The sequence below is a fragment of the Marmota monax genome, unplaced genomic scaffold, assembly GCF_021218885.2.
Source record: "Marmota monax isolate L192 unplaced genomic scaffold, Marmota_monax_Labrador192_F-V1.1 WCK01_AAM20220418_F8-fsc00051, whole genome shotgun sequence".
In the NCBI taxonomy this organism is placed as follows: Eukaryota; Metazoa; Chordata; class Mammalia; order Rodentia; family Sciuridae; genus Marmota; species Marmota monax.
Genome location: NW_026695202.1, coordinates 14,555,688 through 14,571,990, shown reverse-complemented (window position 1 = coordinate 14,571,990; position 16,303 = coordinate 14,555,688). Strand labels below are relative to the sequence as shown.

Genomic DNA, 16,303 nt, shown 5'->3' with positions numbered 1-16,303 from the left:
ATCCCCTTACACGAGGTGCCGAGAGAAATCCAATCCTCAGAGGCGGAAAGATGGATCCAGGGCTGGGGGAAGGAGGCCCGAGCAGCCCGTGTCAAAGGGATTTGAGGCTTTGGTTCAGGAAGATGAGAAGTATTAGAGATGGGTCACAGGGACAGTTGCCAGCAACGTGAGGATGCGTAAGGCCATTGAAGCGTGTGCTGTAAAAGGCTAAAACGGTGAATGTTATGTATATTTAACCAGCATTTGAATTTTTAAACAAGATGAGAAGCTGGATCCCAGACAACTGACTTATAACCAGGCAGAACTGCAGCTTTGAGCCCTCCGGACCCTGGAGACACAGTTTTGAGACTCTCAGGATCCCGGCAGGCTGGCATTCTAACCTTGAGAACAAACAACTCCAGAATTGTAGAAGGGGGTGGGGCTCAGAGGTGGAAGGTCACGCAGCGGCTGCGCAGGGCCACCAGGAAGGTCTCACCAGCGACCACAAGAACAGAAAGTGCCCCTGATGTCGGGTGGAAGATCCTGCAGGGACCCTACCCCACGGCGCCAAGGCCCCAGGAGAGGCCCTCTGTTACTGAACAGTCTCCCAAGAGGTTTCCTGGTGCCTTCTGGCTACAGACAACGTTTTTAAAGGAGGGAAAAAATGGCCCAAAGCAAAGTTCTTTGCAGAAGCAACTTAAATAAGAACGTGAAAACAACAGGCCAGGGCTGGAGCTCAGTGGCAGAGAGCCTGGTGAGGAGACCCTCAGCACCACATGAAAAATGAATAAAAACAAAGATATTGTATAAAGAAAAAGATCGTGGAAACAATGAAGAGCAAAGTTGTGACGTATTTCTTAGTAAAGCCAAGTGTCTTAAAGCGGAATGAACATTTTGGACATGAGGATACTCTAGAATCCCTGTCCCTCGCTGTGTCCACTCCTGCCTTCCACAGCCACCTTCTTGGTCCTTATCAGAGCCAGCCTGCACCGGTGGCTGGGACCAGGTCCCCCTGCACACGGTCCTCCTGCAGCCAATGCAGGAGAAAGACACACGTCACGAGGGATCTGCAGCCAGGTGGCACCGAGTCCTGCTGGGGAGGAAGGAGGTGTCTGAGAAGGTCGACTAGAGGGCATGAGGGTGGACGCAGCTCCTTCTGCAGAGGACCCAGCACACACAAGATGGGCCGAGGTGGGCAGCAATCGAACCCATTTGACAACGGCCCAGAAGCCAGGGGGGAGGGGAGGAGTGGAGCAAGGCCTGGAAGGGTCACACCAGGGGGCTCTGGCCACCAGCTGTGAAGGGCAGCAGGAACCTCTGGAGAGTCCCAAGCCGGAAGGTTTGTGGTTGGATCAATAAACAACCCCCCTTCACACTCCCAGATGACAAATATTAGTCTGGAGAGTGACTATTTTGAGAGGTTGGGACGTTACCCAAGACAGCCTGGCTTTGTCAGCTCTGCTTGCCTCCAGTGCGGCTGTCAAACCAGCCCAGAATTAGCTCCAGACGGCCGGCTCCATCCTCATCTGCATCGCGCTCGCTCCCAGGAAGGTGTGAAATTCTTCTTAAGAGAAATCAAAGAAACAAACCTATACACTTAAAATATCTGCTTTTCTTTGAAAACAAATTTCAAAGAACAATATCCTAACTTTAAAATGCCCGACTAAAAAAAAAAAAGCACCCGGCACGACACTGAGAGTAGTTAAAGCCACCGTGGTGGAGCTCGGACTTTGAGCCAGGCGCTCTAGACACGGCCCACGACACCACAGCAATTTGTGTGTTTATATGTGTCTACCCCACACCCAGCCCAGATCGCCCACTGCCTCCCGGAGCCTCCCAACGACACCCCCTTTTATAGAGAAGAAAACCGAGGGTCAGAGAGGGACAGAACCTACCCGAGGCCACATGGCTGGGAAGAGTGGAGCCAGGACCCAAACCCGAGGGGCTCACAGTTACCAGGCACTTAGCTGAACCCCAACCACTCTGTCCTGTCCAGTGCCCACGGCAGCCCTCCTTAGCATTGGTACTGCCCCCCATTTGTGGATGGAGACACTGAGGCACCACAATAACGACTTTCTCAAAACTGCCCAGGAAGTATGTGGCCAGGCAGGGCTGGGAGGGCCCCTGCACAATCCTCTCCCTGGGCCCTCTCTCACTTCAGGAATGAAACCATCCCAGGTCCATGCACAAGGCCACTTCCCTCTAGAACCCAGACAAGCCCTGAGACCTGGGGACGCTGAAGTCCAACAAGGCCTTTCCAGAAGCCGAACGTCACACCTGAGTGCAGCTGGTCCCACTGAGGGGGGCCTGCACGTGTGCCCCTCCCCAGGGCAACTGCTGGTACCGAGAAGGCCCAGCTCTGTCCCACATGGCCGCCTGGCTCTGTCCCGCACGGCCGCCTGGCTGCACCGTCTGGCAGCCTCACCTGCACTGTGAGCTGGCACTCCCTACCCTGCCGCCCACCCCCAGCTGCAGAGCAGCCTCTGCTTCCCACTGCACCAGGCTCAGGAGGGAACAGTTTACCTGGGACCTGCCAGGCCTCTGCGCCACCTGCACCGTCTCCTTCAGCACCCACGGAGGGATTGAGAATGCCCCACGGTTTCCCCCTTTTGCAAAACTGAAGAAACTGAGGCCCAGGGAGGCTCAGTCACTTGTCAAAGGTCACTTACGAAGGATGGAGTGGCCTAGCTCTAGTCTCGGTCCAAAGTCTGGGCTCTCAATTCCCACGTGTGACCCTGAAGGGCCCCAGTCCCTGGGTAGGTGGAGGAGTTCAGGCAGGGGATGGAGTCAGCCAAAGATGGAGGCAGGCAGAGGCCTAGCATTCCCATGTCTGCAAGGGGACATGTCACAGGGTCCACGCTTGGCACACCAGGCACAGCCGTTCCTTCAGGTAACCAATGAGAATGCCGGGTCAGGCTGGCACTGTCCGTGGTGCTGAAGAGGTGGCTCGGGCTGGGACAGCTGAGATCCCTGCCCTGGAGATCTGGGTGACCTGCCGAAACCACAGCCCACACTGGGCCTCAGTCTCCCCGTCTGCACAGCGGGGACAAGTTTACTCAGGATGAGCTGTCTATTGCCAAGGAGAAATAAGGAAAAAAAAAAACATGAAACTGGGTTTCAAATGGGACGTGGCGGGTCCTGGGAAGCCTCACGTCCTAAGCAGCTCACCTACATGTGACATGGCCAGGTTGGTGCCATTGCTCTAAAGCGTTACTCATTTCCACAGATATCAAACCCACTTGGAGAAGTGGGGCTCTGCTTGTAGGAAGGACTGGAATTATCTGGACACACAGGGAGTCGTTCCCACATAATAAAGGCCACCTTAGGTGTTAAAAAAATAGGGAAATTCCAAAAGCAACATAGACCTTGGGTTGGCATCTCCACTCCGCTTTTATTGCTGCGTGATCACATTCTCCAAAGCGAACTAGTCACAGAGCTGAGAAAGTTTCTGCGGAGTCCTTGTGCAGAGGGGTGGGGGGCAGGGGGAGTGGAGAGACTGGAGATGGGGGATCTTCCCGACGTCTCGGTCTATGCGCACATGGGGACAGGAGGTTTAGTTGTGGGCTGGCCAGGATTTTCTGGCTTGTTGAGTATTCCTGTTCTGGAATCAAACCCAGCATGAAGATGACATTTAAAAAAAAAAAAACCCACAGGCTTATTTCATATCCAAACACATCTGTCCATGTTCATAAAAAAAAGAGGCGCACCAGCTAAAGAATCTCGCTTCCCCCGATGCCGGATCCTCCAGCCGGCTGTCTGTCCTGGCAGCCCTGCAGCCTTGAATGAGAGCAGGCAAGAGAGGAGACGCCTGAGGGTGAGGAGGAGGCCCCAGGCAGACCTGCCTCGGCCTCCCACCTGGGAGACAGGTGAGCTGGGAGTTGGACCTGGACGGTCCCACCTGGCCCCAGGCTGCCTCGTGACTGTTGTTCCAACCTGTCACGGCGTTTTCTTGTTTTTGTGTCTCTCGAGGGGGAGTCTGGGTGGCTTTGCTGACCTCTGTATCCCAGCCTCTAGGACCCAGGGCAGAGCCTAAAGGTAGGTGCTCCTGACATCCCGGAGGAAGGCGTGATCCCAAGCCAGCAGGCAGGAGCCAGCCGCGGGCCTTGGTCAGCTGGAGGGCCTGGACCCAGCTCTGCCTGTCCAAGCACCACCAGCCTGAATCTGCTGCCAGCGCCACTCCCTGCATGAGGACCCCAGGCCTCCAGAGCTGATCCCGCCCCCACGGGCCTCCGTTTTTACCAATCGCTCCTGCATACTCTGTGGGACTCCGGCCTCCGCCTCACACCTGCCACACCTCCAGTCAGAGCGGCTACGCCTTCCATCCAGGTCTCTGCTCAGACGGCGGAAAGGTCCTGCCCTACCCCACCTGTGCCCTTACCCTGACCCCTGTCACATCACAGCCCCGAGCAGCGATGGCCTGACTTCAGCCTCGAAAAGGCAGGACTGTGTCTTGCTCACCGCTGTTGCCCCAGTGCCGAGGACCACGCCCAGCGCCCACCAAGTGCCTCAGAGCATCACCAAGTAAATAATCAAGTCCAAACAGGGACAAGCAGTGACGACCACAGCGCACAGGGCTAAAAGCAGGTGAGAAGTGAAACTGCAGACAGCGAGGACCTGCAGAGGGCGGAGGCCTGAGGTGCAGGTGGGTGTGTCCGGGTCCTGGGGAGGGTGAAGGCCACTCTGATTAATTTAAGAGTGTGCTGAGCCAGGCATGCATATTAAAAAATTGTGAGTAACTACTAAAGGAATCAAAAAAGAACGTACGATTTCCAAACCAGTAGAGGGGAAAAAAGAAACTTCCATCAATCTGAAAGACAGTGGGAGTGTGGGGGACAGAAAGCCCAAAATGAATGACAGAAACGGACGCGTTTTATACACCAGGAAGCACTAGACAAGTGTCTGCTCATCATCATCACTTTAACATAAAAACCTTTGTCAAGGAAAGGACAGAAAGGACAGAGGACTCAGGCTTGAGGTCTCTCACAGGTGAAGGGACAGGCCCATCAGAGGAGCTGCCGCAGCCATCAGCCCAACGCAGGTCCCTTCACCCTGGACCCCAGGAAACCCAGGCCCGTTTCCCGCTCACAGCGTCCATGTAGCCCTGGGCATTGGTATCCCAGGCCCTCCCTCCAAAGGACCTGATTTGGTTTCAACCCATCTTTAATAGTCTACCATTTTAGCCGGGCACCGTGCAGCGCGGCCCAGGAGGCTGAGGCAGGAGGATCGTGAGTTCAAAGCCAGCCTGGGCAAGGAGCTAGGTAACTCAGCGAGACCCTGTCTCCAGATAAAATATTTAAAAGGGGCTGGAGACGTGGCTCCGTTGTTAAGCACCTCTGGGTTCAATCCCTGATACCAAAACCAAAACACTCTACCGCCTTACTACCTTCCTGTTTGATAAACCATCTCAAACCCCTTAACACACGATATAAATAAGAAAGCAAAACAACCCAAGCAAGAGTACACACAGAATAAAACCACCCTCGTAGAGAGGCAGGCCTTTGAACATTTAAATTTGTTTTAATATATATAAGGTATATGTTTTTTGGATGATGGGCTAAAAAGAAAAAAAAAACACACCACTGCAGAACGTGTTTCACACACACACACACACACACCCCGGTGAGCCTCATTTCATTTCCAAAGCCATTCTGTTGTAAATAGATAATTAGCACTTGAGCACACCTTTCAAGGGGTTTATGCATTAACATGAAAATACTGTAATTATGGCCGGCCAAAATCACTTGACTACAACTTAGGATTCCAGATTTTTTTTTATCTTTATTAGAAGTTAATTTTTCTCCCTTTTAGCCCCTAAAATACAGTTTGGCTTTGTGAGGAATGTTTTGGGGTTTTTTTATGAAAACTATAGAAAATCAGTTTTGACGAACGCTGACCCTCTGCTGGGCTATTCACCCATTTTTTAGCTGACCTTCAAGCTCACCCCCGAGGTGGCCCCTCGGGTATCAGGCTGCGAAGACAACACGGGACCACACTCTGTCCACACCAGCCAGCTTCTCAGCGGAAGGTGCCAGAAGGGACACCAGGTCCCCATGTGAGACAAGAAAATTTAAATATTCAATCTTCAGTCTTTGCAAGAACAGCGCCGAATGTCTGAAAACGTCGGAATCAAGCCACTGTATCCAAAAGATGAGTAAATGAGCCAGAATCCATTTTAAGGCTGCTGCATACATGCAGTGAGAATTATGTTAGCTCTTAAAAAAAAAAAAAAAAAAGTTGTTGGATTTTTCTTTTTTAATTGAAGTAACCACATGAGAAAATGTGTCTTTCTCATTCCCTTAACAAATACTGGTTGCATGGCCTGTGCCAGGCTGCTGGGCCCTGTGGGTACCAGGTCACAGGCCAGGTGACTCTTGTGGCTCTCACCACCAAATCATGGCCAATCCCAGCGTTCCCTGTCCCTTGGCCACCCCCAGATCAACTGGGCATCCTGGCCTCTCACCAACAGCCGTGCCTGCCTCCCGTCGTGCAGGGTGCGTGCCTGGTGGCCTCCCCTGCCCCCTGCACTCAGATTCAAAGTCCTGAGTCAGACAGCCCCTCCCCCATCCAAGCCCACCCCACCCCACCCTCTCCCTAGACTCCCTGGCTCAGCCTCCTCTGCACACCAGGTGACTCACAGCGGGGTCCCTCTCAGCCCAGAGCCTCCTCAGAGGGGCACTAGCCCCTCATCCTGGTGGTTGATGTGACTCCCTCGTCAATCACCTAGATGACTGGCTTGGTGACTGCTGACCACCTGTCTCTGCCCCAGGTAGGCAGGGACACTTCCGTGCCATCGTCACTGAACCTCTCCCCTTACCCGGGTGGACCCAGCAGGCCCCCAAGACCTGCGAGTTGACTGAGCTGAGTGCAGACCACTCCCCATCCCTGCAGCCCAGCAAGAGGTGGCCACTCCACTGACCCAGGCCAGGGGGCCCCAGGCAGCCAGGAGGGGCTGAGCGGAAGCAGGGTCTCCATGGGGGTCTCATGTGACCCAGAAGGACCAGGAGTGCAGGCTGGGTCCAGCAGCCCAGCTAGGGGACGCCCCGGGCCCTGGGGGAAGGACAAAGGAAGCTTCTCTTCCTTTTCCTGTCACTTGCCTATTTCTCACGCGGGTGGATGGCCGGACCCAGGTCGGTCCCCTGCCTGGGTAGCCAGGAAGGCTGCAGAGGGCACCTGCCACCCAGCCTGCAGCTGCGAAGCCCCGGCACTGTGGCCACTCCTGGGAAACCTCCAGTCCCACTCCCACCCCACCCTGCCCAGGGCAGGAGAGTGCAGGGCTCTGCCGCCCGAGGGGCCCCTGCTGGCCCCGGGGTCCCCCCAAGGGTGTGCCCCAGGCAATCACAGGTCCTCACAGGACTGGATGCACTACGGAGGCAGTGCCAGCAGGGGCAACTGCCTGGAGATCCCAGGGAACCTGCTGTGACCAGAAGCCACGCTGCCCTCCTGGGTCCTAGAAGTGGGGAGCAGGGGGGCGAGAAGAGAAACAAAGCCTGCACCAGCTCTGGGGGCAGGGCGCCAGGGACTCTGGGCCCCTCCCGTCCACATGGAGACTGGACTCCACTCAGGAGGGAGGGACAGGACAGCCATGCCTGGGGTGGGGACAATACTCAGGGGTGGCCGGCCTCTAGCTGCATCTTCAATTGTTTCCCAAACAGCACTGATTCTGTGCCTGTGAACTGCCCCCTGCTCCTGGGAGGGGAGGGAGAGCCCCACCTGCCGCCCCCAGGGGTGTCCAGCTGCCAAGAGGCAACAGGCGCAGCCCATCCCAGTCACCCCGGCACCCCGGGCCCTCCACACAGCAGCAAGGCCGAGGACCCAAGAAGCCACCTGGAAATGGATTCCTTTCCTGTCTCTCCCCTCCTCCCCCACGATTTTAATTAAGGGTTTACTTGCAAAGACCTAGCTCTGTTTAACGAAATCCTTGGACCCCTTTTATATTGTCTTATATATCGTTTTATGCTAGGGCGCCAGGAAAAAAGTTAATTATAACTTCTAAATACTCCATTAAGGGCCCCGTCTTCCTCCCTGCCTGAATCCGCTAAGGCTAGTGCCTTAATTAACTGGTCCCACGTGTGCCCGCAGACCTGGCCCTGCTCTAGTCAGCAAGGCGGGCCAACACCCCTTGGCACCAGGCTGGGCTGGGCTCTGGGGACCTGCGCTGACCCAGATGTGGTCCCTGTCCTCGCAGGGACACAGGACCCAGGAGAAAGGGGAGCCCAGCAGGCTGACTCATAGGTGCCCGGGGCTGCAGCACAGACAACAACAGCCAGTCAAACTAACAACAGACGCAGAGCACACCAGCCTTGGGGCCAGGAAAGGGGGCTCTGACTAGAGGGTCCCAAAAGCCACCCTGGAGAGCTGCACCTTACCCTGAAGCAGTAGGGACGGGTACAGGTTGGAAGTCAGTTGGAACAGAATGAGCCTGAAATCCTGGCAGACACCTAAGAGGAGGTGTCCCATGGGAAGCCTGAATAATCAATCCACTGGCTCCAGAGAGAAGGGGAGCTGTTCGCAGGTCTGAGAGGGATCCAGTGTCTGTCACTGGGGAGGGTCGGCAGGTCCGAGGACAGGCCCAGGGAGAGGCTCCCTCCAGTGGGCAGAAGCAGAATAGGGGAAATGAAGAAGGGTGGCCTGGAGCCAGGAAAGGAGAGCCACACAGATGGCTGTGTCCACCAGGTGCCACCGAGCACAGGCAAAAGGGACTCTGGGCCGTCCCTCCTGGGCCATGCAAGGCTGGGGACTAGGAAAGAGGGCTGTGTGGGCGGCAGGCTCCTGGCTGGGGTTGGGGAGGCCAGCCTGGCACCCACCCTCACAGACAGAGAGCTCCCTGGCATCTTGCAGATCCCAGCGTGTGAAAGGACAGTTCCGGTGGGCGTGGCTGTCATTCAGACAGCGGCAGCACCAGGGCTGCTTTTCCTGCCTGGAGAAGGAGTGGGTGGTGTCAGGGCCTCGGACCGGTGCTCCCTCAACAGTGGGCAGCGCTGGCAGCGGGTGCCACGGGGCGCTCAGCCTCTCCTGGCACCCTCAGCACCCCTGGCCTCCAGGGAGAGTCCACACATCCACCCGGAGCCGGGCCCCCTTGCTCAGGTGCAGACCAGCGGCTGGCCTCAGCACCCCGCCTTGTTCTTGAGACCCCAGCTCAGCCCACACTCCCGCTGATGCACGGGGTCTGCCTCCCAGCCCTGCCCCGGAGACCCCGTCCGCTGCTGTTCACCAAGGGGCATGCAGTCACCCCCAGCCCTGCTGGGACACTGGGCACCGCCCAGAGCCAGGGCTGCACGTCCTGGGCATTGGTGTGACACTTGCTGACACCCTCTCCTCTGTTCAGAGCCTCTGGGGACCAGCACTGGCCTGGGAGAGGCCTCGGCCCCGCCCTCCACAGGCTGAAAGTCCAGCAGGGAGCCACAGCTGGGCCTCTGTCGGGCAAAGGAGGCGGAAGCCGGGCGAAGGCAGCGGCTGGACCTCAGGCCTGAGCCCCTAACCACCAGGCGTCCAGCTCTGCACAGGCAGACAGCACTGACCCAACCGGCTGCTGCGAGCTCCCCAAGCTCCCACTCTGTTGAGCACCGCGTCACCCGTGGAGGAGGAGCAGGGACCTTCCAGCACATCCTGCGCCATTTTCAGCCCGCCTGGTTCTCCCTCCACGCTGGCTGGAGAACCTGTCCTCGGACATTTTTTAGCTGCTTACAGGGACAGTCACAAATCAAGGTGGTGTTTCAATCTCATGGCTATGGAATATTAATGGCCAAAGAGAAAGAGGGTCTGCTCAGAGGGGTGCTGTCACCCCAGCCCAGTCCTCTGCGAGGACCCAGGTGGAAGCACACAGGTGGGAGAAAAGCGCCCAGGAAGTCAGAGCCGGGGTCTAGGCATGCGGCCCCAGGTACTGGTCTCACCACTGTCCCTAGTGACTTTGTCTGTCTGGAGGTGGCCCTGAAATATGGCCTTAATTGCTTTTAAAATCTCCAAGAGGCTGGGGCTATGGCTCAGTGGTAGAGCACTTGCCTAGCACAGGTGAGGCACTGGGCTCAATCCTCAGCCCCACATGAAAATAAGTAAATTAAATAAAGGTCCATCTACAACTTTAAAAATATTAATGAATACATAAACAAATAAAATCTCCAAGAGAGCAATGGATGGGGAGGAAGCAGCCTGTGGGCTTCAATGTTCTCATGGGAGGAGGGCTGGGCTGGGCAGCGGGGCAAGGGCTCCTGGGGGAGTGGCTGGACCCACCCAGGGTCAGCACCGCTTCTGGCACACAGACACCAGGAGGGTCAGCTCAGGACAACCCGCCAGGCCTTCCGTGATACCACAGGGACGACACACTCCCTGCAGGAAATCAGGGGAAAGGAGCCACCAAGAAGAGAATTGCCCGAGTCCCACCACCCAGACATCAATTCTGGAACATTCCAGAGCCTTTGACCTCACTGCACATCCAGGACGGCCTTTGAAAAATGTCTTCAAGTCGTCCCCTCCGTGAACCCTCCCCAAGCTCCCACCACACCCAGAATCAAGCCCCACTCTGGCCCTGCCAGCAAGGCCTGTGCACATGGGCGCCCACCTCCTGCCCAACTCTGCTAAGGCTCCCTTTGCCATCCAGGGCCTGCTGCCCCACAGTCCTCCCCCAGATCTGCCCAGGAGGCCTTTGATGACCACCTAGCTCAGGTCCACACAGCCTTCCCCACCACAGTCCCTGGCTGGTCCTCAGCAGGCACCTGTCACTTTAAGAGTCCTCACTGATCTGGCAAATGCCAGGAAGCAATATCAACTTTCACACAGCACTTCACAGTTTACAAAACCTGACTACCTCCTCCCCTCAACACAGCCTCCAGACTACTCTGGGAGAGAGGCAGGGCGAGGGGAGCCTCGCTACTCCCATTTAACAAGAGGCCACCAGAGGTGACATGTGGCTGCCACAGTCACCCAGGCAGGAAGCGGACCAGAGCGGCTCGCAGAGACGCCACAGAGCGCTTGACTCCAGAGTCAATCGCTGGGTTTGAATACCAGCTCTGCCGCCTGCTGGCTGTGTGACCTTGTGCAAATGCCCTCACTTCTCTGGGCTTTGGTTTTCAACTCTATAAAATGAAGACAACACTCAACACTCGCTCCTCCTCATTCTGCTGTCAGGAGGACTGAGGACGTAGTGACACACACTAAGGGCACAGAAAGTGCCTGGCACATATTAAATGCGAACAAACACTGGCTCTGTACACAAACATGCCTGGCCAGATGTACCTAACCAGCGCTTGGTCCATGGCCAGCCCTGACTGCCGGCCCAGGAAGGCAGGTCTCACTGTGTGCAGCACGAGGTCCCCAAAGCCAGCTGCCAAGGGACTTCTGTTCTCAGTCACTGTAAGTCCCTTGCTGCTTGATCAAGGACAGGGGAAACTCCTCACCAGCCAGAAGCCCAGCCCCCTCGAGTGACGGCCCCGACATCTGCAAACACTTCCAGCAGCCAAGCTGGGGGCTGGGGAAGGGAACGAGAGCAAGGCCCCCCTGTGAGCCCACCCTAATGACCCGGGCGCACAAACGCTCCACCAAATTCAGGTGCAGATGCTAAGGAGGCCACCCACACGCCCAGGCGCGTCTCCTACCTCTGTCAAGCGCCTGTCTCAGTGCACTGGGCTCCCAGGTGGCCGCCCCTCCCTGGGCCCTCTCGGTCCAGCCCCTCGTCACCACCACATCCTCCAGGCAAGTACCCAGGCTCACCCTGACCTGAGCTGTCCCCTCGTTCCACCCTGTCCCCTCATCTGACTCTCCTCCTTCCCTGAGCAAACTGCCATGCCCTGCCAAGGCCCTGAGAAGTGGTGCCCTGCCCCGAGGACCTCATCAGTCCTCATGTGACTGTCCCACAGCCCTCAGTCCCCACCCCCAGCCCGTGAACCCTGTGGCTCCTCCGTGGGCTCCACACTGAGGAGGGCATGTGTGCCAGGCAGACCTTGAGACCCTCCATCCTCCTGCCCCACGGGGACGCACACCGTGACCACTGGAACTGCAGCCAAGTTCAACAGGCAGAGGGGGACGAGCCTGCCACGGTGCGCCTGGCCCAGGGCGAGTCTGGTTGTCTGCCTGGGAAACAGACCTTGGACCCAGCCAAGTGGAGCCTCACCTGAGTCCCCTGCTGGGTGGCAGCCCAGAGCTGGAGGCCATGTGGCCGGGCCAGGGGCCTGAGGAGTCCTGCTGGCAGGAGCCCTGCAGGGGCCTCTCCCACCCCAGCCTGCACATGCTTCAGCCCAAACAGGCCCTGGATTAGAATTTCCTGTTTGAAAAATCAATATTTAAAGCACCGAGCTGCCAAGTGGAGGAGACGGCCCTGCTTGTAAATACTCCCCTGGCAAAGCCGGGCCTCCCGCTCGCCACGCCACCCGCCTGGCTGCGGCCTCTGCCGCACACACGGCTCCCAGCCAGCCGCAGAGCGAGGCCCCGCGAGGCCCAAGGGACCGTCTGGCGGCCACAGGAGCTGCATACAGAGGTGGGTCGGCCCTGCACCCCCGTCTCCACCACCACAGGCCTGTGCGCCAGGCCGCCTGGGGGCCATCCATCTGTCCCCCAGGGTGGGGACAGAGCCCCACTGGGAGGTTTCTCTGGATTCCCAGGCAAGTGAATTCTCCCAGGGGGCTCCAGATTTCATTCCTTCTTATTTTGGAAGAAAAGCACAAAGACAAAGACAGGATTCCGGGGACGCGTAGAGATCACCGCCCACCCTCACACACTGTATGCCAACAGCTGCCCGCAGGGGAGCCCACGTCTGGCCCCCTGGGTCCCTCCTGGGTCGGCGGAGGCTGCAGGGACCCTCACTGGGAGGCTGAGCGAGGCACGTGTCATTCGCCCCCTCGGCATTGGAGGCTGGACACAGGGAGGCCAAACAGACACGAGCAAAGTCCCTCCGAGAGGAGGTCTCCCAGGCCCCATAAAAACCTCTCAGACAAATGGAAAGATGGCCAAGACAGGTGCTGGCCGCGGAGGTCCTAGGTGGGACCCGAGAGAAAGACACAGCCTGTCTGAGGTCAGGGACGGCTTTCTGGCCGGTGGAGGGTGCAGCAGAGCAGGGAGGATCGGGTGCCAGGTGGAGGGGCAGCTTCTGGAGGGGAGCCAGCAGGACCCACGTCCTCCCCGCACACCTGGCCGCCCAGCAGGCGGGACCTACCCAGCCACTCGTTGAATTTCTTCACCTCGCTCGGGAGCCCCAGCTCCGTGAAGTCCCCCGCGTGGATCAGCACATCACCGTAGGGCATCTGGATGGGGTCGGTCCTCGAGTGGGTGTCAGAGACGCAGACAAAGCGCGTGTAGCCGGGTGGCTTGGGGGCATCATGAGGCACCGGGTCCACCCTGTGGGGAGAAGAGACACCGTGGGTCATGGGCCCACAGAGCCGTGAACCTGAGGGTGCTGTGGCCAGAGCCACACTCACATCCCCACAGACAGAGGTGGAGCCCCAGCCTTCCGAGGGGTCCAGATCTGGGCTCTCGCTCACTGGGGACAAGATATTTTTGTCCCCTGAGCCTCAGTTTGCCCCTATGCCCAGGAATCCCAGAGGGCCGTGGAGAGGGCTCACGTGTGGCGGAACTAAAGCAGCATTTCCCAGCCTTGTGTCCATGCTGCCCACCACATGATTTAACCCACAGAAAAGCTGCATCGCTAAGTAGTGTATGTCTGTCTGCACCTGGACAGATGAAGGACAAAGGGTCAGACTTTTTCACCCTCCAAAAGCCAGTTTTCACCCCCTGGAGGATGCTACTGCCCCCACTGAGGATACCTGGACTAAAGTCCACGGTCCAGTCAAACTGACCAAGGAGAGCCGTGTGGGGAAGGAGGGATTCAAGGAGACACTTCAGTGCAGACAGATTGCAATTTTTCAAAACCATGAGCTAGTCTGATCACTTTCAGACCGAGAGCCTTCCAGGGGCATTGTCTCATGGCGTCAGGAATCAGATCAGGCTTCCAATCCCTCCTTGCTGCTTGTGGCTTACACGTGACCTTGAGCAAAACACACTGCCTGGGTTTGTGCCTCTGTAAAATGGAGCCACCTCCCCAGGCAAAATACTCAGAAAATTAAAGCACGGCACAAAAGTAAGTCCATTTCCTGGGGAGCCCGTGGTGGCTCTCTAGATTCATACCCGAGGACTCAAATCCAGCAGGTGAGCAGGACCCTGAGCTCCCCAGGGCACAAGCGTGGACAGGGCTGAGGAGCCGGCTGCGCGCTCCCAGTCCAGGGCTCTTCCCCACTCGCTGCCTCCCCAGCTGGATGGCTGTGCCAGGCTCCAAACACTTAAAAACAACGCAATGACATTTCAACGAGCAGATCTCTCCAAATGAGAATGCCGCTCCAGGAGTTGTGTTTAAATCTAATTATGCGGCAAACCAAAAGCGGTACCATATCAGTTACATAAATACTTTTAAAGACATCTTTCTAATTATCCTTTTTTTCAGACAATATATTCGAAGAAATTTAATTAACACCTTACGAGAGACGTGGGAGCAGCATGCTAATGTGCAGGGAGCCCTAGCATGTGGATCTGCCGCAGGTGAAGGCGCCATGCCAGCCTCTCCCGCCACCATGTCACCATGTCACCGTGGGAGGGAGCACCTGTGGCCCCTTTCTAGGGTTGTCAAGCCAAGGCAGAATCCCAGCAGGATGGGACTGGCCCAGGCTAGTGAGCAAAGAAGCAATCCCCCTGTGAGCCGCTGATGACCAGCCAGGACGGGGCGGGCTCTCCCCTGCTGTCATTCACTCATTCATTCTGCCTTTCTTCAACACCTACTGTGCGCCAGCCCTGTGCTCAAGGAGGGCCACAGGGAGAACCCAGGCTTGGTCACCGCCCACCAGGGGCCCACTAGTGGAGAGCAGATACAGACTTGGCTACACAGTGACCCTACAGCCACCAGTTCTGCCAGAGCAGCAGAGGCGGTGGGCCAGAAAAAGCCCTAACCTGGTTTTGGGCTTCTGGAAACTTCCAGTAGTAGGCAGTGCCTTAGATGGTCTAGAAGCTGAAAGCTCCCTCCCAGTGATTCCCCTGGGACCCCCACCACCATCCCCACCACCATCCCCGGAACAGGCAGAGAGCTGGCTGCGGCCCCACCCCCACGCCCCGCCTCCACCTACACGCCCCGCCCATCCCGACACAGCTGACCAAGGGCAGCCAATCACACCTGGGCTGCAGGCCGGGCACCTGAACTCTAGAGCCAATCAGATCATCCATATTCTCTCACTCTCTCTGGTTTTGAAGAGGCTACCAAGCGACAAACACCACGCCAAAGAGGAAAAGAGATGAGAAGGGCAGAGACTGGGGCAGGGTGCCGCCCAGCAGCCCGGGGCTGCTCTCCTCCTGCACCTCTCCTAGTGAGGAGCCCTGAGCGGGCCACCAGGCAGCCAGGGGCTCCCGCGGGCTGGGCCTGCTGTTGGAGCCAGAGCTCTTTAATTAACTCTGCCTTACTTCCCTACACCCCGAGGCTCCTGCACAGTGAAGATGCAAACCCAGCAATCCCCAGAGAAGAAAATAAAGGCTCTCGTTTCCCGCTCAGTCCTTGGGCTGTTTGGATTGTAGCAAACGCTAAACCTTAAAATAATAACGGTACTGATATCAAGAGCTCGTTCTGGAAAAGGAAAAAAAAGAGCTCCTTATGCGCTGAGCCCGTTACCTGCACATGCTCTCCCCTCCCTCCCCGGGACCATCTAAGCAGCATACTGCGCTGTCCCCATGGTACAGGTGAAGAAACCCGGCTCAGAAAACCTGGTTTACCCACAACCTCGGCCATGGAGCTGGGTTTATCCCAAACCCACACCAGGCTGGACTACCTCCAGAACCTGCTTCGTTTCTTTCAATCAATCCATGAACAAATGCTTACAAAGGAACTCCCACGTGCCAGACACCTGCTGGGTGTGATGGATGCACCTGTAGAGAGTACACCCACAGAGGCCACTAGCAGGGGCTCCCATAAACTGTAACTGTGTTTAGAAATGAGGGAAAAGGCAGAAGAGACATGGAGAAAGAGTCTCTGAGATGGCATCATTGGAATCCTGGATCCAGCCATGCCTGAAGCTAAACCCAAGCTTCCTAGCTAATGACATGAGCTAGTAAACAAATTATATCAGCTGTGTTTCTGACACTTGCAGTGACAAAACCCCAGCTAACACTTGAGTCACAACAGCCCTATGGATTAAGCAAATGAGGCCAGGAAAAATAAGTTCCATGCTCAAGCTCCCATTTAATAAGATAAAGTATAGAATTTGAACCGAGGTCTTCCAACAGGAATTTGGGCATCTAACTGCAACACCTTCTTGCAAGCAAAATGGTTATTTCCTAGTGACATTCTTCAAGGACCAAACATACG

The 16,303-nt window shown here is 56.8% G+C and overlaps 1 protein-coding gene and 1 long non-coding RNA gene across 5 annotated transcripts in view; both read right to left on the bottom strand.

The window, feature by feature from the left end:
* Positions 1–16,303, bottom strand: part of Mpped1 (metallophosphoesterase domain containing 1) — a 73,853-nt gene that overhangs the window by 41,861 nt on the left and 15,689 nt on the right. For all 4 annotated transcript variants that reach the window (XM_046429715.2, XM_046429714.2, XM_058574258.1 and 1 more), the window contains one exon: positions 13,121–13,302. In XM_046429715.2, the coding sequence (XP_046285671.1) occupies positions 13,121–13,208 (88 nt within the window). In that variant the 5' untranslated portion in view covers positions 13,209–13,302. The remainder of the gene's footprint in view (positions 1–13,120; positions 13,303–16,303) is intronic.
* LOC124083124 (uncharacterized) lies at positions 3,565–12,206 on the bottom strand. Its single transcript, XR_006848638.1, has 3 exons — positions 12,083–12,206; positions 3,687–3,756; positions 3,565–3,580 (listed from the first exon to the last, which is right to left on the bottom strand). It is a non-coding gene; the product is annotated as an uncharacterized LOC124083124 (long non-coding RNA).